At 38.6% G+C, this 27,202-nt stretch overlaps 1 protein-coding gene across 3 annotated transcripts in view; it reads left to right on the top strand.

The window, feature by feature from the left end:
* NELL2 (neural EGFL like 2) overlaps window positions 1-27,202 on the top strand; it is a 383,690-nt gene that overhangs the window by 52,906 nt on the left and 303,582 nt on the right. The window contains exons 1-3 of one of the 3 annotated variants that reach the window (XM_027035944.2): window positions 5,488-5,621; window positions 6,365-6,450; window positions 6,892-7,020. In XM_027035944.2, the coding sequence (XP_026891745.1) occupies window positions 6,396-6,450; window positions 6,892-7,020 (184 nt within the window). In that variant the 5' untranslated portion in view covers window positions 5,488-5,621; window positions 6,365-6,395. Of the gene's footprint in view, window positions 1-5,487; window positions 5,622-5,802; window positions 5,963-6,364; window positions 6,451-6,891; window positions 7,021-27,202 lie in introns of those variants that run through there. The other 2 variants (XM_053226147.1, XM_053226146.1) reach the window with 2 other exon arrangements.

Here is a 27,202-nt window from a genome sequence, read left to right as displayed (position 1 = left end):
TTGCTTTCAATGTTTTTTCCTTTGTGATACTTTTCTTTTTTTATTGTTTTCAGCAGTTTAATTATGATTTATGGTTGGTCATGGATAACTTTGAGTTTATATCCTCTTTGGGATTTACTGAGCTCCTTGAATCCACAAGTTTACATATTTTGACAAACTCAAGGAGTCTTAGGCCATTATTTCTTGAAATACTTATTTTGGTATTGAACTCTCTCGGGATTCTGATGAAATAGTGTCCTTTTGATTTCATCTCACAAATTACTGCTGCTATATTAATTTAAAAAACTGTTCCCTCTGTTGTTCAGATTGGGTAATTTCAATTGACCTATCAAGCTCACTCTTTCCTCTGTCATCTCTAGTACTGGGCTCATTTTAATGAGTTTAAAATTTTTGGTTATTATGCTTTTCAGGTCTAAAATTTCTACTTTTATTTATTTGCTACCACTTTCTGTCTTCTTATTTGTTTCAAGAGTATTTGCCCTTATTTTTTGGGAGCATTTTTGTAATAGCTCTTTAATGTCTTTTTTTTTAAAATAAATTCCAATGTCTGTGTCATCTTGGCATTAGTGTTTGTTGATTATATTTTTCTCACGTAAGTTGAAATTTCCCTGGTTTTTCATATGCTAAATAATTTCAGATTATATCCTGAATATTTTAATTTTGTTTATTTATTTATTTTGAGAAAGAGAGAGAGTGAGAGAATAAGAGAGACAGAGAGCAAGAGAGAGAATTCTAAGTAGGGTTCTCAAGGTCAGCACGGAGCCTGATGTGGGGCTCACCCTCACGGACCATGAGATCATGACCTGAGCTGAGATCAAGAGTTAGATGCTTAACTGACTGAGCCACCCAGGCACCCCCTGAATATTTTAATATTATGTTATGAGACTCTGAGTTTTGTTCAGTACTATAGAGAATGTCTTTTTTCTTTCTTTCTTTCTTTCTTTCTTTTTTTTTTTTTCAAGCAGGCAAATGCCTCAATTGGATTTAGACTGCAAATTTTGACTAGCCTTTTATAGGCAGTCTGTGACTTGGGTGGTGGTTTATTCTTAGAAGTACTCAGTGCCAGTATGGTTGTACTTCAAACTCTGGTCTTCTTTCTCAGTTTGCCTGCTGCTATTTAATTTTCTGAGTCCTCAAATACTACATGCATTCTGTCCAGATTCGATAGCATTCAATGGGAGAGAGAGAGGGGAGTGTGCTTATTCCCTCTTACCCAGAATTAGAATCTCATATCTTTAACTTTTGAAAGATTTTTACTTGTTGCTTAAATATTTCCTATAACAGTGTCTGCTTCCATTCTCTCTAGTCTCTTATTCCATATCTTTTAAGTAGTTTGTGTTGGATCTTCTAACTCTAATATTCATAGATTTTTTTGTGTGTTTCATCTTATCATTCTTGGTGCATTCTCAGTTCTCAATTTTTGTTCTCCAATTTTTTTGTTCACTAATTTTCAGGTCTATTTTATCTGCTGCTTTTTTTATAGCCATTTTTTTAAAGTTTATTTATTAAATTTTGAGAGGGAGAGAAAGAAAGTGGGGGAGGGGCAGACAAAGGGGGAGAAAGAGAATCCCAAGCAGGCTCCGCACTGTCAGCCTGGAGCCCAATGCAGGCCTCAACTCACAAACCACGAGATCATAACCTGAGCCAAAACCAAGAGTCAGGTGCTGAACTGACTAAGCCACCCAGGCGCCCCTAGCCAATGTTTTTTAAATATTGTTTTTAAATATACCTGTATTTCCAGAAGTTCTATTTGATTTCCTTTGAAATCTGCCTAATCTTTTCTCATACAATTCTATTCTTTCATTATTTTTTTGTATTCCTTCACAAAAAAAATTAATCATTTAACATACTTATTTTATACTTTCACATTTTTATGATATTCTGAGTTCATGAGATACTAATGGTCTTTTTCTGTGTGGTGTCTCCTGACTGTCTTTCATGGTACTTTATTCCAGTGTTGTTGTCGTCGTTGTTGTTGTTGTTGTTATTATTATTAATATTATTATATTGTGATCTTATCCTCATCAGAAATTTTCCTCACATGCTAGAGGTGCTGGAAGGTCCCTTAATAGAAGTTTTACATTTTCTTCTTCAGGACACTCTGTGGGTCTTATTCTAATTTCTGTCTGTAGAATTCCTACACCAGTAGGGAGTGTAATTTTATACTGTGTGTCTGCAAGTGGCAAGGCTTGAGATTTGACATTTATTATAGATGACTTTATTTTCCACCTGTGGTCATGTGCAGCTGGAAGGTACTTTTGTCACATCTTAGACAAATGTACAAAAATTTTTAAAGTTTCTTTTTATATACAGTATAATCCTTCAAAGCTTCCTATTTTTATCAGAGGGACCATTAACACCTTCACCTCTTCTGGCGTTGGCCATAATTCATTGTTTCCAGTTCTTGTGTGGATATTAAAATCCTACCCCATTGTCTTAGGGCCCCCATTGAGTCTGAAGCCCTATGTCCTGCCCTCGCCCAATCATTGAATTGGCTACTTCTTTCTCTGCCAATCTCCAGCTACTTTTTTCCTCATAGCATCTGAGAATTTTCTTTCTTCTTTTTTTTTTAAACTTTTTTTAATGTTTTATTTATATTTGAGACAGAGAGAGACAGAGAATGAGCAGGGGACGGTGCAGAGGGAGAGGGAGACAGAGAATCCAAAGCAGGCTCCAGGCTCTGAGCTGTCAGCACAGAACCCAATGCAGGGCTCGAACTCACAAACCGCGAGATCATGACCTGAGCCGAAGTCGGATGCCCAACCGACAGAGGCACCCAGGAGCCCCTCTTTCTTCTTATGAATAAAAAAATATTAAACATTTTGTTTAGGTTTGTATATGGTAGAAGGGAATCCTTTCAGGGTCAGTAGAATCTATTATTTCAATTGAACTTTTCATTATGTGGTGAGTATTTACCTTAGTTTTCTGTGAATGCTGAAACAAATTGCCACAAAGTTAGTGGATTAAAACTGCAAAAATTTATTATAGTTCTGTAGCTCAAAAGCTTCAAATGAATCTCACTGGACTAAAATCAAGGTATTGGCAGGGTTCTGTTCTGCTCCAAGGATGTAGGGGGAATCCTTTTTCTCATATTTTCCAGCTTCTTGAGGCTGTGCACTGACATACCTAGGCTCACGGTCCTTCTGTAGTCTTCCATCTGCATAGACAGCAACAGCAAAACAAATTCTTCTCATTTTAGGTCACTCTGAACTCTTCTGCCATTATCTTGCACATGTAAAGACTTTTGTGATTTTATTGGTCACATCCAAACAGTCCAGGATAATCTATTTTAAAGTCACCTGAATAGAAATCGTAATTCCATCCTCAACCTTAAATCCCTTTACTAGGTGAGGTAACATTCACGAGTTCTAGTGATTAGGACATGTATTTTTGGAGGGTGGGGAAGGCCATTATTATGCCTCCCACAGTGACTTCAAGCAAACGTTTTGACATTATCTGAAGGAAGTTTCAGTGTATGCTGATTTAATACATAAGGCAACGACAACATAAAGGAAGATAAAAGGACCAATATCCTGTAAAGTTTCCACATTCCAATGGAAGTGGTAGCATAGAGACTACCTCATACTTCATCTACCATAGAGGAGATGGTGAAAAGTTAAGTATGTATGTTGTATTCCCTAGAGCATCAATTTAAGAAGCTACACAAAAAGGTATAATTACAGGACATATAGATAAAATGAAATTTTGAAAATACTGGTATTAAGTGGATAGAGACCAGGGATGCTATTAATCATCCTATGAGGCACAGGACAGTCCTAACAAAGAAGTGTCCAACCTTAAAATGTCCATAGCTCTAAAGTTGAGAACCCCTACCCAGGCTGATAACCCTGCCGTACCTAATACAATGACTTACCTTTCTTACAGGTTTCCAAAGCTTTATACTTTAGTTTTATAGAAATAGCTCACTCTTCTCTGTCTCTCTCTGTAGTCATATTTTAATGGCTTCCATTACTTTAATTAGGTCACATAATTATAGTAGCAGTTTCAACTGCAATAATTTTGGATACGAAATACCACTCTTCTGGAGAGAGCATAAGTGGGGGGGGGGGGCTAGAGATAAGCTTACTGACCATCAGCTTTCAGCATATAAGAGGTGAGCATCAGAGAGATTGGAGAGTATTCCTGATTCTGTGATTTGGTTGAGAACATATAGGTTGGGAGAACTTCTACGTGTAAATATGTATGTATATGTATATTTACTTTTCCTTCTTATTAGAATATTAAATAATTCCATTATCTGAAATTTATGTAACATTTATAGATGCTTATTACAATCCAATATTTTTGATGTACTCCTATAGAAAAATCTTTATTTTCCTGATGAATAATTTCCTTTGAATTAATTCAACTAGATTATGTTTTTTTTTTTCAAATTTGGGAAATTTCATACAATACTTCCTGTAAGTACTGGAATATTTCTTTCTTAAAGTTTAAAAAATTTCAAATAGATTCAAGTGGAAAATTTGATAGAGAAAATTAAAAATTAAACTGAAAAAATGTCCAGATTCTGTTTTTTTCCTTAAAAATTCCAAGAATAGAGCTAAAACATCCCCCTCATCCCATTATAGTATAATATAGTACATATTTCTCTACTGGAGACTCAGACTGTACCCTATAGTTATTTTGGTAACTAGCTGTGCAGCATCCTGTTAGAGAATTCAGAATCTATTTGGATGGAAGGTTAAGAAACTCAATCTTTGGAGCAATTAACATTTTAATCACTTTTGAAATTCTTTTCAATATGGGCATTGAATTTTGTTATTTGAGATTTACCTCAGAATTTTAGGGCTGTGTTGAAAAATATGTGCAATTGACCTTGAATATACTTTTGTGCGTTGAGAATTAGACCTCAAATGACCTCGCTGTTATGGTCCTAGCGTGTAGGTGGGAAGGGTGTGTAGAGCCTGCTTGAGTGCTTGAGTGTGGTCAACAATGGGCGGGGGGCGCTCTTCTTTCTTGCCCAGGCTCTGCCTTCCGCTTATTTCTCTTTTCTCTCTCTGCTCTCTTTCTCTTATGCATGCATGGATCCATCCATCCATCCATCCATCCATCCGTCCATCCATCCATCCATCCATTTATCCACCTACCTATCATTTCTTCTTTTCAGCGTGGACAGGCACACTCGCTCTGCTGCCCTTGTCTCCTGCTGTGTGCTGGTCCTGGAGAACCAGGAGTCCGGTTCTCGGCGCTGTTTGGCAGGGGGCGCTCTAGGTCCCGGAGCTGTCCAGCAGTTCCAGGATAAGTTCTCCCCGACGCCTTCCGTGTCTGGGAAGCTCTCCAGCGCCCCGCCCCGGGCAGGGAACCTCTCCGCTAGGGCTCGCAGGGATTTCCAGGCTCTCCTCCCGCCTCCCCCTGTCTCTCTCTACTTCGTCCGGCCCTACCAGGAGAGTCTAGTTGGCTTTGGCAGCCCTCCGCCGCATGCCCCAGAGAGGGAGTTCCTTTTCCAGTCCCCGGAGCTGTTTCGGAGCCCAGTACACAATACGCGGGCTTCCCTCCTTTGCCTAAAGGGCGGGCGAGCGCGTCTCCTAGCCTTGCCTTCTGCGACTGGGTGGTCCTTTCTCTCCCGTCTGTCTTTCAAGACACGCGTCCCAAATCAAGGGGTGAGACCAAAGACCACCCATCAACTTAGCACCTTGAATTTAGATCTTTCGATCCCGAAAGGAGGTTGGCTTCCCCGGGGCCAGCGAGTGAGGGCGGGGGGGGGGGGGGGGGGGGGAATAGGAGGGCGGGGCTGCAGCAGCTCCGGGGCTCGCTAGACGGGGCTTGGAGACCAAGGAGCCCCGTGCTGGAGAGGGACGCGGAGCGCCTGGCCTCGCCCTCGGCGGTCCCTCCCCACTCCTGGTCTCCCCGCCTCCCCGGGCCTGCCCCTCCCGCTCCGGGGGAGCCGTCTCTCCTCCGCGCGTCTCCGGCGCTCTCTCCATTGTCTCTGCTTTTACAACAGGTTCGCGCGGTGGGGAAGACGGGCGGGTGCGGGGCAGCCTCACCCCCGGCTTTCTTGGGGCCGCCTCCCTTCCTCTGGGGGTGTCGTGACTTCGGCTGCTTTTATTCAGCTCCGGAGCTAATTCCCCGGCGGAGCAGCCCCCGGGCGAGCCCGACCCCTCCCTCTGGGCCCCCGGCTCTGCCGGCGCTGCCGCCTCGGCTCTGTGTGTGGGAATGATGTGCGCATTGGAGGGTCCAAGTTCTTCACGTGCCTGGGGTGTCCTCCCATTTTTTTCTTAGGGAACCAATTCATATTAATCGTACTAATCAGTAAATGCGAGGCAGCGGCAGGAGACACAAACGCTATTTTCCCGCTTGATTCCGTGAACCTCTTCGATTTTTATTTTTATTTTTATTTTTAAAGAGGGAGACGATGGACTGAGCAGATCCACACCATGGAGTCTCGGGTCTTACTGAGAACATTCTGTTTGATCTTCGGTCTCGGAGCAGGTGAGTGGCCCAGAGATGGGGCGGGGGATGGGATGGCCCCCGCCTGGGAGCAGCCGGAGCTGGTTGGGGACGCCTTGCTTTTCCTCAATCCGAAGTAGGTCTGGAGTGGGAAGCTTGGAGTAGGGGGTGGGTTTGCATTTGGATTTTTCTGTGCTTGCCTTGGAGACGCTAGGGCGGGTCACACCCCTAGTCCGGGGTCTGAGGGCCGAGGGGGAACTTTGCACCGAGAGGGGTTTAAAGTAGGTCAGGGAAATGGGACTGGGTGCTCCGCTATTTAAAGCTTGGCTGCTGATCTCAGGTAAGGCTTCGCACGGCGGAGGAGGGAGTCGCCTCCCTCATCAGTTCCCAATTATTATCTCTTAGACTCGGTTCTTTGCTGCCCTGGAGGAAGAGGCTTGCATTTTGATGGAGGTTTTTCTTTCTCCCCCACCCTCCCACCAGTTTGGGGGCTTGGTGTGGACCCCTCTCTACAGATTGACGTCTTAACAGAGTTAGAACTTGGGGAGTCCACGACTGGAGTGCGCCAGGTCCCCGGGCTGCATAATGGGACGAAAGCCTTTCTCTTTCAAGGTATGGAGTGCGCGCCGAGTCCCCAGTGCGGTTTCAGTTCCGATAACCCAGGAGGGAGTTGGCCTCGCAGCTCCTCCTAACTTCTGTATTGCCTCATGGATGATGACAGTAATCTGGACCTGAGATATGGAGGGGTTAACGTGCCAGACACACACCTTCCATATCTTTTTAAGTGGTTTGGTTTTTCTCCCCCCCCCCCGCCCCCACCTCCTTACTTTGTACTCTTGCCAGTTCTAATGGATAGTTCCTTAATTACTGTACAGAAACTCCGATGGCAGATGGTTGATTTTAGAGTCTGGGGAACAATGAATTATAGCACAAACTCCTCATTTGGGTGAAATTGATTTAGGTAGAAAATAGGATAGCTTAATCTTAGTTAAGACACTGCTCTCTGAAAGTTCCAGGTACAATGGTGCCTGGTTGTGAAGAATTTCTTTATGTGGAGTAGCTTTCTGGAAAAATGAATACCTCTCAATAATTTTATCTACTGTATATCACAAACATACTATATGTAAAACGATTTCTTATTGAAAGATCACGATTCTACTCTAACAATGTCAAGAGAAAGAATAATATTCTCTTAAATATGATTTTGAAAATCTTTCAAATAAATTTTAATTCAAAGGTATATCTTGTATCACCATTAATTGTATACTTAATATAATAAAACTTTTCTTTTAAGTCAGTGGACGTTGGCCATACACGAATGTCTACATTATAATTTATATATAAAAGTATAGTTTGAAGCAAATTCCAATACATCAAGCTGTCACCTTTGGTTTACCAAAGCTTTTGAATATTGCTTGATTTGTGGAAAGATGTAATATGAGATTCTAAAAGGTAGCTAAACACATACAGAAAGATTCGTTTCATATATGGTGAAGTACAGATGAAGGCAAAAGAGAAATGAAGTTTGGTGTAACATAGCTGATGAACTGACTAAGCTAGCCACCCTGAGTTTTCTTGTGTGATTTTGGTGCCATGGCTTCATAATTACTAAAGAGTTGGATGTGCAAAATAAAACCACTTCAGCAAATCTGCCACCAAGAAACAGAAATAAAATAAAACTTGAATGTCTCTGTAGTGGTGTTGTTGCCTGACATAGCCAGTATGTGTCACCATGGACAGTAGCACTAAAGCTTACAACGGGGGAAAAGGAGGAAATTGACATGTGCTGCAGTTATTTAAAACAAGCTTACTCTTATAAAAAATGTAATTTTCTGTTTTAATTATGGTGAGCCCACTAACTATTTCTATTGTGATAAATATTTGTGATGATGTTTTATTTACTGAAACGTCTTTTGGGGGAGGGGTAGAGGTGCAGCCTAGCTATCGAATCCTTTAAAAAGAATGACTAAATCTAATAAAGGAAATAAAACTAGACTGTCAGCAAAATTCACAAAGTGGAAGAGAAGTGTCATTAGGGATAAGCTTCTGGCTTTTTCTTCCTTTTTTCTTCTTTTTAAAACCTCTGATTTTCAGTCCCTGTGAACTGGAAGCGAAGTTATTTCAGGACTGCTAATTTGAGTAACTGAAAAGCTTTACAGAAGCTAACGCTCCTAATAAACAAATGATGTTGAAGTGCCCTTAAAATTTCCAAAGCTCCTTTATATTATACTAGTGTTCTTAGTTTTCTCAGAAGAGTATCTGAGCTGTCACAACTAGAAACCTTCAGGACTGTGATTTTATGTTCTCATGCTAGACAATTAGACAATTTCTAGGAAATAGTCTCAAGGCACAAATATCTTTCCCTGGTTACTTTTTTTAAAACAATATTTAGTATTCATCTTTATTTAAATTGCCAGTTCATCAAGGTAGGCATTGTGTTGCAAATGAATTGTCCACTGTAACTACTTATCAATGCATATCAATGAATTGATTTTATTTCCTTGTTGGTACTAAGCCCTGCACTGAGTAAATGCCTAACAAATCTAGTTTTTGAGAACTGAAGATGTAAAATTTCATTTCCTGCCAAATTATGAGCTTTATTTCATATAGCCAATCAATCAGCAAGTATTTGCTACCTGCTGTGTTCTCAGTAGGCATATGTTACTGATCTATTGATTATGCTCTACTAACTTCTTTTATTCTGAGATTTAGATTATCAGTTGACAACAGGTGGATCTTTGGCTCTGCTTGGTAGTTCTGCATTACCTTGGAAATATCTTTGCTATTAGAAAATATTGTTAAGAAGCCACTTCTAACTCCTACTGCTTCACGGGGATTCCATGGCTTTTAGAGAGACAAAAGCTTTTAGACTCTGAAGATTTGATGGATTTGATTTATGGTCAATTGAGGGTGTTGCAGATATTTTCGTATAGTGTGTCAAATATCATAGCAGGATGGTAACAAATTACAAAACTTGTGAGATACTCTCAGATTTCACATGAACCTATCAGATAAGTTACTTTGTGCTATCAAATATGTTCTATATAGATGGAAGAGATTTTGAACCATTAAATTTCTCCTGCAGTGGTAAAACCATCTTCTTTTGTCTCTTAGCTTTAAAATAAAGAAATCTCAGCATATAATTTCCCAATGATTTTTGCTCATTTAATATTGCTTCTCCTTTTGACTACTTCATTATTCTCTGTGGTGCTATTTAAGATGCTTGTAATTCAGTGCTTTTTGAAACTATAAATAACTTTTGTAAATTATTGTGCAATATGAATCTATATTAATAATTATATTTTATTATATATGATAATAAAAGCAAGTGGGAATATATTTCCAAGTCATATCTGGTTTTTATCATAATAGCAACTGTATCACTAAAAATTTAGTATCACTAAAATTGTTTTGTTTTTGTTGAAATTTGATTTGTAGCTGAATTGGAAATTGAAGTAAGAAGATGCTAAATTAGATCATCCTTTAATAAATGTGGCTTTTTATGTGTGCCAGTTATAATCATTTTCAAAAGGAAAAAGTATCCAAGCAACAGTTTGGAATCTACATCAAAATCTAAGTATTTCTAGCTTCAGTCTGACTCATAGCCACAAAAATATATTACATTTTTAAAAAATAGAGGACTGAATGCTGACAATGAAAAAGACCTCTGAAGGCTTGTAAAGAGTTCTGAAATTTTAACGACTAGTGTAATTGTAGATAGAATTCTACCTACTTACCTTGTTTAAAGTCTAGGAAATATTTGTAATGATAATGTTCTTTCTTCTCTGTACATGGGAGACCAAGAAAGAGAGCATAAGAAACACAGTTCTAGCACTTTCTAGCAATGTTAGCATGATTTTTAGATCTTTGGTTTTAACACTTTCTTTGGCCAGATTCCCAAAGTTGATAGTTTCATCTGTTGGTTTAATAAAATTTCTTCTAAGGTGTTCACAGATTTTATGATATCATTAATCCCCGCAAGAGAAGTAAGATAAAATCAAAGCATATTTTCTTCCTGAGTTGGTAATTTAAAAATAAGCTTAGTAGTTATTTTTTTTTAAAGAACTTTAAGATTTTAAAGGGAAAAAAACGTCCACAAGCCTACTCTTAGGTCAGTATTTAAAAACAGGACTGAAATTGGGCATTTGGTGTTAGGCCATTGACTTTATTAGGTAAAGGTAGCTGCATTAAGGAATCCAAGCTTGTAATGAGTATTTGTCAATATGATGGTCAGTGGACATCCATGGACTAGGGACAGTGGTCATTGGTGCCCCAATAGAATAGAATAACACAGTGGCAAAGAGATGGGCTTAGAAGTCAAGATAGACCCAAGTGGAATCTCATTAGTTGTTTTACTATGGTGAAGTTACTCAATTTCTCTGAATTTCAGCACCCTCAATTATAAAATTAATGTTGTTATCGGGATTAAAGGAGATATGTTCATTCATTTAAATAAATTTTTGTTGTGCAGTTGTATTCTGCTAGGTGTTAGGCATGAAGCAAAGGAATAAGTTAGAACTTTACTTTCAGAGCGTCTTAAAGATAGTCATTAAATAAATATTTACACGGATAATAATTTAATCACTGTTAAGGTAAATGCTATGAAGAAAAACTAAGAGTGCAGTGGGAATCTGTAATCTAGGGAGTCACAGGATCAGGGAGACTATCTTTGAAGAAGAGTCATTTAAGCTGATAGCTGAAGGATACTTAGTCTGTAGAGGAGGGGCTATGGGGATTCAGAGAGGGAGAATCACAGAGACAAAGGAAATAGCATGAACCAAGATCCCAAGCCTGGAATGAGCATTGTGCATTTGAAAAAAATGGAAGAAATTCAGAGTAGTGGAAGCATATGGTTGTGATATGAAATGATCACAAATGAAGAGAGCAGAGACCAGATTACAGGGTAGGCCATGTTAATAGAAGAGAATTGAAAATTCGTCATTACATAAAGATATATTGTGGTAGGCAGAATAATGCTTCCTCAAAGATGTTCATGTCCTAATACTAGGAACCTGATACTGTGTTATGTTACCTGTCAAGAGGAAATTAAGATGTATGTAGAGTTGCGGTTGGTAATCAACTGACCTTAGGGTAAGAACTATTCTGGATTCTATGGTTAGTCCCCATGTAATCACAAAGGTCCTTTAGATCTGGAAGAGGGAGCTAGAAGAGTCAGTGTCAGTGATACAATGAGAGAATGACTCAACCTGCCACTGCTGCCTTTGAAGATAAAAGTAGGCCATGAGCCAAAGAGTGTGGGCAGTCCTGAGAAGGTGAAAAAGGCAAGAAAATGGACTTTCCCTTAGAGTGTCCAGCGCTGCTGACACTTGATTTTAGCCCATTTCTGACCTCCAGAACTGTGAGATAATAAATTGTGTTGACTGAAGTCACTAAGCTTGTGGTGATTTTTTATAGCAGCAATAGGAAACTAGTACAGATTTTGATATGTGGACGTGGGGGCTGCTGTAAGAAATACCCAAAAATGTGGAAGTGGCTTCGCAATTGGGAAATGGGCATAGACTCGAAGAATTTTGAAGAGCATTATAGGAAAACCTAGATTGTCTTGAATAGACTGTTAGGAACAATATGGTGATGGCAATTCTACTAGGAAGGATTTAGAAGAAAATGAAGAGTGTGATAGAGAAATCCTAAATCACCTTAGAGAATTCTTAAATTGTCATGAACTGTTGGTTATATGGATGTTAAAGATACTTGCCCCTGGGAGCTTAGATAGAAATCAGGAACATGCTATTGCAAACTGGAGGAAAGGGGATTCTTGTTATATAGTGGCAGAAAGCTTAGCTAAATTGTGTCCTGCAGTTATGTGCAAAGTAAAGCTTGTAAATATGAACTTAGGTATTTAGCTGAGGTGATTTATGTGCATATTATTGAAGGTGCAGCCTGGGTTTTTCGTACTGCTTCCTCTAGTAAAAAGTGAGAGGAGAGAGGCAGATTGAAGGAAAAACTATTAAGCAGAATGAAACCAGAACTTGATATTTGGGAAATTCTCAGCCTCCCAGATTGAAAATGATGCTAAAGTGAGGAGATTCATTGTCAGGAATGCCTGCCTTGGAGAGAAAGCCGATGGTTTTCTAGGGAAAACGTTTTGCTAGGGTCTCAGAAGTAAGGTCAGAGTACTCAGTCACATAGAGGGCTCTTTGAAGAAATTGAACATGCAACTCATGGATTCCCTCAAACATCTCAGCAGAAGCCAGTTACAGAGATAAATGTAGCCAAGAAATATCTGTGGAGGAGCCTCTTGTCTAATGGAGTAAATCACCATGACACAATTGGGGGCCCCATGTGGTTCTTGAGAATACTATTCCAGCAAAAATGCAACTGGCTGGGCCTGAAAAGGGAAGTGAGGATGTAGTAAAAGAAGGTTGTTGATCCCTAAAATTCTACAAGCAAGAAACAAGCTGATTAATCTACTCAGCTGCAAACACGAACCACCTTTTATGAAAAAATAAGGTTGACTAAGAGGGTACAACTGAGAGCCCAGAAGGCACAGCTGAGATCCCAGAGGGTGGAGCCAAGGACCACAGAGGATTATTCCTAGACTTTGAAATCAAATATAATTTGCCTAGCTGGATTTCAAAGTTGCATGAGTCTGATGTCTAATTTTTAAACTTCTATTTTCTCTCTTTTTGCATGGGAATGTCTATAATTATTATCCCATGTCTATTGCACCATTGTATTTTGGGAGCAGACATCTTGTTTCTTGAGCTTGACAGGTTCACAGATGGAGAGGAACTGTGCCTCGGGATGGATGGTACCCAAGGCCTCATTTGTACCTGATTTAGGTGTTGACATTTGGGGCTTTTGAATTGATAAGATTTAGACCAGATTTAAACTTCGAGTTGATATTCTACTGAGTTGAGACTTTGGGGACTTTTGGATAGAGTGAATATATTTTGCATGTGGGATGCATATGAATCTTTGGGTGTGAAAGACGGGCTGTTGTAGGCTGAATAACGGTCTCCCAACCGTTTACATACTAAACCCTCAGAACCTGTAAATATAGTATGTTACTTGGCAAGGGGGGGGATTAAGGTTACAAAAGCAATTAAGGTTGGTAGAGCGTCCGGGTGGCTCAACTGGTTAAGCGTCTGACTCTTTATTTTGGCTCAGGTCATGATCTCACGGTTCATGGGTTCAAGCCCCAAGTTGGGCTCTGTGCTGAGTCTGCTTGGGATTCTCTCTCTCTCTCTGTCTGTCTCTCACTGCCCCTCGTCAGCTCATGTGTACTTGCTCTCTCTCAAAATAAACCAACATTTTAAAAAAAGAAGTAGTTAAGGTTGCTAATCAGGTGACATCAAATATGGAGATTATCCTGGATTATCTGAGTGGGTCCCATGTAATCGTAAGGATACCTTAATTTACGGAAGAGGGAAGTAGAGGCATCAGTGTCAGTGTGATGCATTGTGAGAAAGACTTGATAGGTCATTGCTGGTGTTGAAGTTGGAAGCTGGTTGTGAGCCAAGGAATGTGGGAAGCTCCTAGAAGCTATAAAAAGCAAAAGCAAAAAAAAAAAAAAAAAAAAAAGGATTTTTCTTTTAGAACTTCTAGGAGAAACACAGCCCTGCAAACACCTTGATTTTAGCCTAATGAATTCATTTTGGACTTCTGACCCTCAGAACTGTGAAATAATAAATTTGCATTGATTCAGCCATTAAAGTGATATGTTACAGCAACCATAGGAAACTAATATATATGTTAAACATTAGCATCCATTTGTTTTGTAACTGAATTAAATTTTATTTTGAGCCCTCTCTCTGCTATGCATGAGAGTGTGTTTGTAGGGTTGTTGGAAACTTGAATTAGCTGGTTCAAGTTATGTTAGTCATTTGTAGTTTAAAATAGTTTCTGGGGCATCTGGGTGGCTCAGTGGGTTAAGCGTCTGACTTAGGCTCAGGTCATAACCTCACGGTTTGTGAGTTTGATGCCCGCAGGGGGCTCTGTGTTGACAGGGCGGAGCTTGGAGCCTGCTTCAGTCTGTGCCTCCCTCTCTCTCTGCCCCTCCCCTGCTCGCTCAGTCACTCGCTCTCTCTCTCAAAAATAAATAAACGTTAGAAAAAATTAAAATAATTTCTTAACGTGTAAAGCCAGAGGCTTCATACTGAATGCTGAGTCTTTAAGAAATTCTCTCCATCGTTTAGCTATGAGATCATTCTGGGAGCAAAGAACAAAATCAAACACCAGGCTTTTTGATTGTATTTATTTAAAAAAATATTTTTTGTAACGTTTATTTATTTTTGAGACAGAGAGAGACAGAGCATGAACGGGGGAGGGTCAGAGAGAGAGGGAAATGCAGAATCCGAAACAGGCTCCAGGCTCTGAGCAGGTCAGCACAGAGCCCGACGCGGGGCTCGAACTCACGGACCGCGAGATCATGACCTGAGCCGAAGTCGGCCGCCCAACCGACTGAGCCACCCAGGCACCCCGATTGTATTTATTTTTTAAAAATAGACCCTTCCTCCCTCAAAAGGTTAATTCAGAAGCGGAGGGGGGAAATTAGCATGAATATTTTAGAAGCAGAATGGATAACACTTAGCATGGTGTTTGGCACCCAGTGAGTGTGGTAGGCATAATTATGGGCAGGGGCAAGCATAACTGGAAGTCTTTATCAAAAGTGCCAGGGATTTCTGTGGGATGCCAACTAAGTTTGGTTTGGGAGGAGCTGGAGCAGTCTTGACAATCTCCAACAAGTGGATGACTTTGAATGTCATGGCTGAGGCATACCCTGGATAGCAGTTAAAGTGAAGAGCCTCCACCTTTCTTTTCCTTTATTCCATCTCCCACTGGCTCCTTGTCCTCATGTTGGTCCCAGAATCCAGTCTTGCAGACACCTACCCTCTTTCCCATTCTTGTTAATACCTGCCTATAATTCAATACCTGCTAACTGATAACTTAGGTATCAGACATTAAGGCCTTATAGTGTGATATGTCTCCTGTTGATTTTACTTCAATTCTATTAGTTGTTTTTTGTTTGTTTGTTTGTTTGTTTGTTTTGTTTTTTACTGCAGTGCTTTTGTGTATAAGAATGGGGCACACAGTATAATGGGGGGGATGTTTACATAAAATATTAGAGGAGGTAAAATAGGAACTGTGACTTAATTATAAATAGTGAAGAAGATGATGGGCATTGAAGAGGGCATCTTTTGGGATGAGCACTGGGTGTTGTATGGAAACCAATTTGACAATAAATTTCATATATTAAAAAAATAAAAAAAAATACTGAAGAAGGAAGTTTGGGGCTTTATCTTAAAGAATGAAGCTAATTCCAATTCTGCCTCTCCCCCGTTCATGCTCTGTCTCTCTCTGTCTCAAAAATAAATAAACGTTAAAAAAAATATTAAGAAAAAAAAAGAATGAAGCTAAATACTATGAAAATTGTATGCCTCTGTGTATATATGGCAGAGTGTATGTAATCATTTAACTGAGTTAAAAACAGAGCAAATAGAGCAAAATCAAGTGGTGTGTGTGTGTGTGTGTGTGTGTGTGTGTGTGTGTGTGTTTGCAAAAACATGTGAGGGCTCTCTCTTTATCCTTTTAATGCAAAACCATTATGTTTTGATGTTTGTCATAATGGTAAAATTTTTATTTTTTATTTTTATCTACCTGTGTCAGACCACCAGAAGTAAGTGCCTTTGTGTGTCATTTGAGCACTTTTCTCACATGGTTTTTTATAGACTCTGTGAAAATTTTCATCTTTTGCTAGCTAGGTTTCAGTTAGAATCAACATTGAAGAGGTAGATATATGTGCAAACTCGTTTTATAAGCAAACGCTTTATTACTGGATATTTTTTGTAATGATGACTTTTGTTTCACTCTGTAAACTCATTTGTTGGAACTCAGAAATGGGCCACTGTAATTAAAAGGAACTAGGGAGAGAGCTGGTGGGAAGAAAAGTGGAGCCTGACTCTTCCCTTTCCTGTTTGGCCTGCTGCCAGCCATTGGGCCCTCGGACAATTGTTTACCGAGTCATTCTTAATGGTGCCTCTGCTGACGTTCTTCATTCTGGGGAAGGGATGGGGAACCCAGGCAACCACATATCTTTCTCTACAAAGGGAGGATTTAGAATGAGGACAGCAGACCACTGCTCTGAAAGGTCATACTCTAATGGCCTGGACATAGGGAAGAAATGATGGAAGGGACTGTAAATTCATAGTGAGACGCAGTAGTAGTTGGGTCCATGGACTCCAGAGCTGGACATGTTGTGTTTGAATCCTTTGTTCACTAGTTGCATGACCTTGATCTTGTTCCTTAACTAATCTCTGAGATAAAAGCAGCACTACTTCTTAGAGTTGATGTGTAGATAGATTGTGGATGAAACTGTGTCTGACATTTACCAAACATCTAATGTATTTTAAGTATTTTTTTTGATTTTCGAATTAGCTTAGCAGCAAACCATGCTCCTTGGATTATTTTAGGGGCTTCCTGGTAGAAGCGGTGGGTTTTGTGAGGGAGCTGAGGTGAAGTGATTTTCACATGAGGCAGAGAAGACACATGAAGGTAAACTGAAGTGGGGGAGAAACCGGCCCTGAAACATCTTCTGTTTTTAATGTCTTGGTTCTACGGGTGGAAGAGAATATGCAGATGTGGGTGGAGAGGAATGAGTACACATGGCAGATTTGGAGAGGAAGGAGTGTAATTTGCCCTGTTGCACCACTGTTCAGAAGTGGGGGGACCAGAGAGAAAACCCACAAAAGAAGATTCATAGCATATCTCCTCTGTAGGCACCCAAACACACTACTTTCTCGGCATATTCAAAGTTTAGCTTAGTGTTTGAGTTGTGACAAGTGTTAGCAGTTCTGAGGAACAAACGACATGATGGGGGCATTACTTGGCTCTGTTGGGGTAAGCTTGGCTTTCCTCGGCAAGGTGGGAACTGGTGGTGGAGGATAATATTTCAGGAGTCTTCAACGTTAGCCCAGGAGCCAGTGTTAATGTTGACAGAACTGTTGGGGTGGTCTTGTGGATCCTCTGTGAATTGGGGTCACTTTCCTTCCATTTCCTGCTACTTCTTGAGTATCTTGCTGGCATATATTCTTTATTTCTATAGTCCAGAGTCCCTGTGTCAAATTTTTATCCCAGTGGCCCCCTGAGACCCTGGTCTTGAGTGACTTGCTGTATTGTTTCCCTATTAAGACTGTAAGATCCCTAGGGAACTGGTCATGCTCTATGTTTCTTCTGGCCACCAACAACTCTATGCCAGTTCCTTCTCTGGTTCTTCCTGATTTTTTTTTTCCTTTTACATATTATTCAGGAGTCAGCTAAGCTGTCACTTTGACTACAAATCCTTCCTTTGGTGGAATTATTGTTTCTTCCTCTGTGTTCTCTTAGCATCTTCTATTAAAACAACCATCTCACTGTATTACTTTATTAAAGCTTTCTTGTTTTTATGTAAAAAAATCTCACCAGTTTTCTTTTCGTTGTTACCACTTTCCTGATCCAAGCCACCACTATACGCTGGATTACTGTGGTAGGCTCTTATGTGGTCTTCCTGCTTATGCTTTTGCTCCTCTGTAGGCTGTTCTCAACAGAGTTGCCAGAGTGATCTTTTATTATTTTTATTTTTTAAATGTTTATTTATTTATTTTGCCAGTGAGGGGTGAAGAGAGAGGGGAGAGAGAATCCCAAGCAGGCTCTGTGCTGTCAGCAGAGATCCTGACCCAGGGCTCTATCTCAGGAACTGTGAGATTATGACCTGAGCCGAAATCAAGAGTTGGACGCTTAACTCACTGAACCACCCTGGCGCTCCCAGAGCGATCTTTTAAAAATGCAATGCATATCATGTTACTGGCTTGTCCCATTCAGTGGTTCTTCATTTCACTCAAAAGATGAAGTTCTTATTATGCCCTGCAAAGACCTGCATGATCAATTCCACCACCCCATTACTTTTCCGGCCTAATCAGTTCATCCCTCCCTTTGCTCACTTTGCTTTAACTCCACCGGCTTCCTTGCTGTTCCTCAAACAGGCCAGTTACTCTTCTGCCTCAGGGCCTTTGCACTGGTTGTTTGCCTGGAATTCTCCCCCCCCCCCCCATATATCTGCATGTTTTCCCCTATCCTTCAAATGTATTCTCTAATATCAGTTTTTTAAAATAAGGCCTACTCTTACCACTGAGTAAAATTTCAGGTAGTCCTATACCTCACAAGTACTCTTGATACTCCTTGTTCTGATTTGTTAGTGTTCGTAGCATTTATCATCTAACATGCTATGTAATACACTTATATATCATTTGCTATCATTTGTTTAGCATCTGTCTCTCCTGCTAGAAATTAAGCTCAATAAGAACAGGGATTTTTGAATGCTTTATTCACTGATATGTAACCCAACTGTCTAGCATACAGTAAGAACTCCATAAAAATTTGTCCCATGGATGTATTTATTTTGCTGACTAGTTTGTGATCTCTTTAAGGCTTGTTTCTTCTTGTAGTGTCCTATCATGGCAGCATATAATGTGCTCAGGCAAATATCGGGAAGTGAATATTTGTGGCATTGAATTGAGTCCAAGTATTCACTGCAGATCTGATTTTTTGGGGGTGACATTGTTATGTTTTATATTTATGTAACTTTAAAGAAGGCTAAAGAACTCTTCTTTTGTGTCAAAACACCTACTACTTTCTTCTTTAGTCATGGGAAAAGGTAAGAAGGTTGAAAGACATGGAGCAAAGGTAGTTCTGCTTAACTTAGTTCTCTGAATTATTCTGAGAGGTCTCTTCTGCATTCTAAAATAGAGTGTGGTGCAGAGGAAATATACGCATGTTGAGGAACGTAGACATCCCTATGGTTGTTGACAGTGAGAGTTTACAATTTGAGTCTGAAGTATTGTGAATTCAGCATTTAGCAGAGGTGCTCGTATTCATTTGAAAAGTACTGAGAAACATTTCAAAGGGAAATAAGGATTAATTTGGATTATCTATGCTGTAGTACTTCTCACTACTGCAAATAAACCAAACTGGAGTATATCCAGAGGAAAGCAACCAAGTAGTTGAAAGCTTTGGAAACCATGTCAGATGAGGAATGGTTGAAAGAGCTTGGAATTCAGAATTTTTAGCCTGGACAATAAAAGATAGTGGAGATATGACTTTTTTTTAATTTACATATTGGGAGGATAGTCATGTATAAGGGGACTTAGATTTATTTTGTGTTGCTCTAGAGCAGTGATTCCCAAATGTCAACCTGATGATCAATGGTTTATTGACTGCCTTGTTAAAAATGACTCCCTGACCTTCCTAAACTAACTAAATCCATATCTCTGGGGGTGCATCCTAGGAACCTATATTTAAAAAAAATTCTGTGATTTTGATGTTCAGCCAAGTTTGTGAACCATTTTCTAGAATTGAGCCATCCTATAAATATAGTAGCTACTAGCCATGAGTAGCTATGGAGTACTAGAAATGTGGTGAGTACAAACTGCGATGCAATGCAAGTATAAAAATACAGGGTACTAAGACAGTATAAAAAGAATGTAAAATATCAATACGTTTGTATTGATTATATGTTGAAATAATATTTCTGGATATATTGGTCAAATAGATATATTATTAAAATTAAAATCACCTGTTTCAGTGATTAAAATTAGCTATCCATCCATTTATCCATTCCATTCAATAAACACACTTCTAATAATATTCAAAGAGAGTTCAAATGACCTATTTTAGGAAAAAGGTTCCAGTGGGGTGGGGGTGAGGATTAGACTAGATACTTTCCAAGGTCACTTTAGTTCCTACTGAAAGTAAATTAGTCTCTTTTCCCTTTGAATTAACTGTTCATTTTATTGTAACCTCTGATGTCCAGAACATCTTTTTCATCTACCTGATAATCCTTAACACTCTCGTCAGAACATCACCTTTTAAAAAGGATCTTGGATCGTTCCACTGCTCTTATTAAAGTTTTCTACTGAGAGATATCCTGTCATTTACTGCTGTGTATCTGTTTTATAAATATGTGCATGTGTATCTGTTTTATAAATGTTCATTCTTAATGGTAGTGATCCACATTAGTTCTTCCATAAACCGGTGTTTTAGTATTTAATCTATTTTGCTTGTCTATTTAAGTAGAGAATCCCCTAGGCAAGCACTATGTCTAATTCTGTATTCTTACAGTCTAACATATTGTACTGATGGACCATTAAATGTCCCAGAAAAAGTGCCAAATAGATTAAGTATTTCAGAGAGGAACATAACCTGTATTTTTAGAACTTATTTAAATTTCCAGCAGTAATTGGTAGCTGAACATCCTCACTATGAGTTGTGTGTGTTGACATATACTTGTAAATGAGCAGGGCTCTTCCTAGAGACTGACAGGTTGTTAAAAAGAAAATAAAAAAGGTATATAAAAATGGTTGGTCTGTGCTACCAATGAGATGCAGTGCTCTGATAGTCCCTGAATGTTGAACCTGTCGACTTTGGAGGAGAGCATTTTGTTCACTAATGTGGTTTGCTGTATCCTTCCTATATTTCATCAAATTGCTAATTATACTATAAATACAGATTCTTTTAAAGTGTCTGAGTACTCCAGAGAGACAGCTTATTTTATGATACTATCATTCATATGTTTGTTCTTCCTTCAGAGGCTGATTTTCAAAAGTTCTGTTGAAATGTAAGTATTAGTGTTATTGCTTTTGTTAATACTTTCCATCCCCTGATGTTCAGAGTGAATTTATATAGGATGCTTAATGGATAATTTAATTCAAGCATCTTAGGGAAATATTGTGACTCTAGGCTTTATGTTTTTGCCTTTCAAATGAAAACTGAGGGACTTTTCACGATAGAAGAAGAAACATTATATACAAGTAAAGGGGAGAAATGCTTTAAAATATCTGAAAGAAGGGATTGTTGAATCCAAATTTGAGTCCAAAGAATCCAAACTTGGGCTTGTGTGGGGTTTTAGTACACTTAATGTTTCATTATTATTATGAAAGAAAACACACAAATGACTTTACCACATCCTTTTACTTCAAGTTCAAAGGTCAGAAATTGGAACTCATTTTAATTAGACTTTTAACATTTCTTAATTTTTTTTTTTTGTAACATTTATTTATTTTTGAGACAGGGAGAGACAGCATGAACGGGGGAGGGTCAGAGAGAGGGAGACACAGAATCTGAAACAGACTCCAGGCTCTGAGCTGTCAGCACAGAGCCTGATGTGGGGCTCGAACTCACGGACCACGAGATCATGACCTGAGCCGAAGTCGGACGCTTAACCGATTGAGCCACCTAGGTGCCCCAGAGTTTTAACATTTCTAACTCAAATCTAGGTCTCCATTTACCATATCCTTTACCAAATTCTTCCTGAAGTGCATCACTAATTTCTATAGTAAACAATAATCCTGAAGAGACAGGACAGTGTTTTAAGTTATACTTTTTAGAAGACTATTATGTTATGCGTTGAAGTGAAGGATTGTTTGAAGTTTAAACGGATTGGGTATAAGAACTTGAGCTGGACCGGGAAGTTGCAGTATGGGAATTTGCAAGAAGTCGGCCCTGCAAAGGGAAAGAAAAGAACACACAAAGGATGTGTGTTCATTGCCACTCACCTTGAAGGCACTAAGACTCTATGCAGAGGTCAATTTTTAAAAGTCGCTACAAAAATTTCATTATCCTTATCATAAATGTTTCTCTACAACAAAGTGTCTCATAGTAGATTTTCATCCCTTTGCTGCTGTGGGTCCAATTTTTAATAATTGGTTGCATTTACAGTGAAAATAGTGTAATTTAAATTGTTCTTTGATAACACACTTCCAAATTAGAACATGTTTCAGAGACTAATGGAAAAAAATGAGTGTTCACTCTGTGAATTATTGACCAGGCAGGAAACTGTCAAGTGGGGAAGAACCCACCTATTTAATGGATGATTACTTTTTCTTATTTTGGTCAGCAAATTAGTAAAGTCAGAGGGCGAAGTTGGGAGCAGGCCAGATAGGCTGTGGAAACTTGCAGGCTCAGTCTTATTTCTAAAACTTCACAGGACTGATGTTAATTACACAGGCATCAGACAAGAAAAAGTAAGGTTTTAAGTAAATACTATCCTAGCTGCCTTATGAAGAAACTGGAGCCATCTGTGTGTAACAAAGCTTTTCTCTCATGGGAAAATATAGACTAGAGGAACAAATGCAGAACTACCTCATTTTAGACTTTCTGAAGTTATTATACAACCATGCAACAAATGTGTACTACTGAGAGATATTGGAGGATTCATTTTCTTCCCACACTATCTTAATGGAAGGAGTTGGTAAGGAAAATACAATTTGTTAACATTTTTTTTCCAATCTTGTATGTTGATATATGACTCCACAGAAGGGAAATATCAAATCATTAAATTGAAATAGAGTGTTTCAGGTAAAAGTCTATTAAAAAAAAGAGGAAATCAAATGCTCTGTTGATGTTGATGACTATTACACAGTGAACACATTTATATTTTAGTGGATTAAATGAAAGGACTCAAGATAAATCTATACATCAGAGGGGACAATGGGAAGTGTGAAAGAAATGTTTTCAGTTCTCACTGCAAGAGAGACTTGTTTTTAATTAAAGTAAAATGGAATGTACTTCCAAACAAAAGATCAAATGTTTTTCAAAGGTGAAATCTGTCCTTGTGGCATTGTAGATATTGAGGAAGAGCAAGATATGGCACAAGACTACACAAAACAGATTCAGCTGTCAAGATGTGATGCATGAAAAGACCTGGGTACTGCTGGCTCTGGAACTGGGTCTCTCTGGCGCAGATTGATGCTAACATTTGAAACTGAAATAGGCCATTTTGCACATGGTGCATCATCCTTCTCTAGGAGAAATGGGGCTTATAATAAATGTTAATCAGCCACTATTCCCTCCTGCAGATAGACTCGTTAAACATTTTTGCATTTTGATTTTGAAAGCACTATTATCTTTGGAGCTATAGTTTAATTTTATCTGTAGCTATAGCTGTAAATAAAAAAATTACTGGTAAAAAGTGAGAATCACAGCAAAGGGGCGCCTGGGTGGCTCAGTTAGTTGAGCATCCGACTTCGGCTCAGGTCATGATCTTGTGGTTTGTGAGTTCAAGCCCCGCATCGGGCTCTCTGTGGTCAGTGCAGGGCCTGCTTTGGATCCTCTGTTCCCTTCTCTCTCAGCCCCTCCCTCATGGGCATGCTCTTTCTCTGTCTGTCACTCTCTCTCAAAAATAAACATTAAAAAAAAGAAGATGACAGCAAAATCATAAGCAGGATGCTAGAAAAGATTGAAACAAGGTAATATTTGACTTCATCTATATCATTCTGTTTAATATTACCATGTACTAACAGTGGTTGGTTACTGGTTGGTTATTTTTTTTAATGTACATTTCTTGTTATTGACATGCAATCATTAGCAAAGAATACAAATATGGACTTGTCTGAAATTTTATTCCATTATTCTGAAAGAAAATGCATAGCGATGATTTTACCAAATCTCTTACCAAATTCTTCCTGAAGTTTACCATTAATACATATTTATGAGTGTGAATTCTTTACTCCTCTTGATTTATGGTGATGGGTGGTGGTGGATGGGTGAGTTTGGAAGACTAACCCAATCAGATGTTGTGTACTATTTCCAGGACAGTAGTGTGCTGACCAAATTTCTTTAGTATTTCTATTATAAACAATAACTGTTTAGGGCTCCCTTGTTGATTCTTTGAACAAAAGAGGAAGCACTGCTGAATTACTCGATTAATATGATATGGATAGCATTCTAGCCTAATTTCATTCATAGTCTTATAATGTGCATGTAATAGAGATATTTTAAGGGTACTGTCTGTGAGATAGACTCCCACATTTTCCTAATAACCCCAAAAGCAAAATCCTATTTGCTTCATCTAATCTCTTCATCTGGATTCACCACTTTGCTCCTAAATATCACTTTCTTCTTCCTGATCTCTTTGACTGTTCTCTTTCATTGATATCTGTGTTATTGTCATCATTGTCTCAGGTGTATAGAGTTCCTACAGGCTCCATTTAATGGTGTTTTCAGGGCTTTGTTGCAAGTCCCTATCATTTCAAATTATTTATTCATTTTATTACTCTTATCTTGTATTTCAAGTTGGTAAACTTTGCAACAACTCTGAGAAATTCAAGTTTTATAAACTTACTTTATTCAATGAGCTGTATCAATTCCTTCTGGTGTTAACTTTTTACAGAATAAAGCATTATTATTTTGTATTCATACTCCCTTTGATAAATGAAGGCTTACTCTCTCTCAATGTAATCTTTAAAATTATAACAAATAGCCTTTAATAATGATTTGTTTACAAAATGATTACTATAGCTTTAGAGCAAATCAAAATATTTTTAAAATGTACTGATACCATTAAAAAATTACCAAGCAGTGTATAGAGTAGACATTCTTCTTACTCCATCTCTTACACTTTTCCACTTATACAGAGACTTCTTATACTTAATTCATTTTTCTACTGTTGGAATTATTTATGTCAACATTACTTGTATAATCAGGAAAAAAAATATATTTTTAGAACCATTAAGTTAGTAGTTTTTTCTCTCAAAATGATCATTATTCCCTATGGAATTAGGTCCATCTACTTTTTAATTATAAATATTTTCATTGTGACATAATGAATGTACAAATCTTTAGTGTTTGAGGGGCCTCTGAGTGGCTAAGTTGGTTAAGCGTCTGACTTCAGTTCAGGTCAAGATCTCATGGTTCGTGAGTTCAAGCTCTGTGTCGGGCTCTTTGCTGACAGCTCAGAACCTGGCCTGGAGCCTGCATCAGATTCTGTGTCTTCCTCTCTTTGCCCCTTCACCTTCCACACACTGTCTCTCTCTCAAATATAAATAAACATTAAAAAAATCTTGAGTATTTGATAAATTTTGATAATTGTGTAATCATGTAATCACTACCCAAAACAAGACATAGAACATTACCATTTCCCCAGAAAGTTCCTTCTGTCCCTTTGCAGTACGTTTTTCACCCTATCATCCACATGATTTCTTATGTGATAGATTGAGTGCCTATATTTGGGTTTTATATAAATGGAATCATGCAGTACGTACTTCTTGGTGTCTGGCTTCTTTCACTTAGCATAATGTTTTTGAGATTTATCAATGTCATGTGCATCAGTAATTCATTCCTTTTTTTGGTTGAGTATTATTCCATTATATGAATATACCACTATTGCTGAGTATTATTTCATTGTATGAATATACAACTGTTGATAAGCATTTGGGTTGTTTCTAGTTTTTGGCTTTGTGAGTAAGGCTGCCATAATTTTTTTTGTACAAGTCTCTTTTGGACGTAAGCTTTTGTTTCTCTTGGGGTAAATACTTAGGAGAGAAATTGCTGAGTAGATGTAGTTAACTTTCTGAGAAACTGCCAAACAGCTCTCCAGACTAGTTGTACCATTTTGGTTCATTCTGGACTCATATAGAAATGCTCCACAGTTTCATGAACATTTGATTTTGGTTGTCGTTTTTAATGTTTATTTATGTATTTTGAGAGAGAGAGAGAGAGAGAGAGAGAGAGAGAGAGAGAGAGAGAGAGAATGAATGGGGAAGGAGCAGAGAGACAGGGAGAGAGAGAAAAATCCCAAGCAGGCTCAGTTCTGTCCGTGTAGAGCCCAGCGCGAGGCTTGAACTCAGGAACCATGAGATCATGACCTAAGCTAAAACCAAGAGTTGGCTGCTTAATCAACTAAGCCACCCAGGCACCCCTGTAGTCTTTGATTTTAGCCATTTTTGTGGATGTGAAAGGGTATTTCATTTTGTATTTAATTTTCTTTTTCTTGATAATATTATATGCTACTCACTGACCACTATATATTTTCTTTTTGTGAAACATTTGTTCAGTTGTCATGCGCATTTAAAAAATGGGTTTTCACCCTTTTTATTGTAAGATTTCTTTGCATATTGTGACTACAGATCATTAGTTAATATGTTTTGTGAATATATTCTCCCAAGTTCGTGGTTTGTCTATTCATATTCTTAATAGAGCCCTTTGATGAACAGGGACATTTAATTTTTATGAAGTCCAGTGATAAAAAATTTATCATTTCTTTATTTTATGGTTGGTGCATTTTGTGTTCCATCCAAGAAATCTTACAGCCATCTAATTTTACAAACCTCTTAATTTTAAAAACCTCTTAATTTGTGAGTTCCTTTTTCCAACATATAAATTCAACAGAAAGAAACATCTAAATTATGTTAAAATTTCAAAGCAGACTCTCACATAATTATTGCTTCCATGGTCCAGGCACATAACATAATTCAGTTCACTGAATTACATATGAGATTATAAGGAGTAGTGAGGTCAGTGGCTAAATGGAAAAAGTTGAAACTTCACTTAAAGCTATTAAAATTCAAATTACATGTTTGGAGATGTATGGGCCGTTGGGGGGCTGTGACCCCTGCCTTAACAAATTCTTGAAATAGAGTGGTATTGAATGATTTTTGTCTAGTGGTCATTCCTTAAATCATGAGCTGTTTCAGGTGAGAAGGAGTGATCAGTCTGTTGGAAAAAAAACCAGTTTTTCAGATAGTCTGCCACTTCTGCTTTTCTCTACCATAATGATGAGTTTGTCTTTGGGAGGCTCATCCTCTGGTTCCTCTATCTGTGGTGTGTGTATGTGTGTGTGTGTGTGTGTGTGTGTGTGTGTGTGCGCGTGCCCGCGCACGCATGTACGTGTGTGTGTGTGAATGTGCTATGTCCATCCCTCTGCTGCTCTATGGAGTGATGTCCCATGCCTACTTTTTGCAGGCTTTTAGCAGTGCTGTTTGCTCTGCTAGCAGTTGTGGCTCAAGCGTATGGCTGCTGTCAC

This window comes from Acinonyx jubatus, chromosome B4 (genome assembly GCF_027475565.1).
Source record: "Acinonyx jubatus isolate Ajub_Pintada_27869175 chromosome B4, VMU_Ajub_asm_v1.0, whole genome shotgun sequence".
Taxonomy (NCBI): Eukaryota; Metazoa; Chordata; class Mammalia; order Carnivora; family Felidae; genus Acinonyx; species Acinonyx jubatus.
Note: the sequence above shows the minus strand (reverse complement) of the source record. Positions and strands in the feature narration are given on the sequence as shown.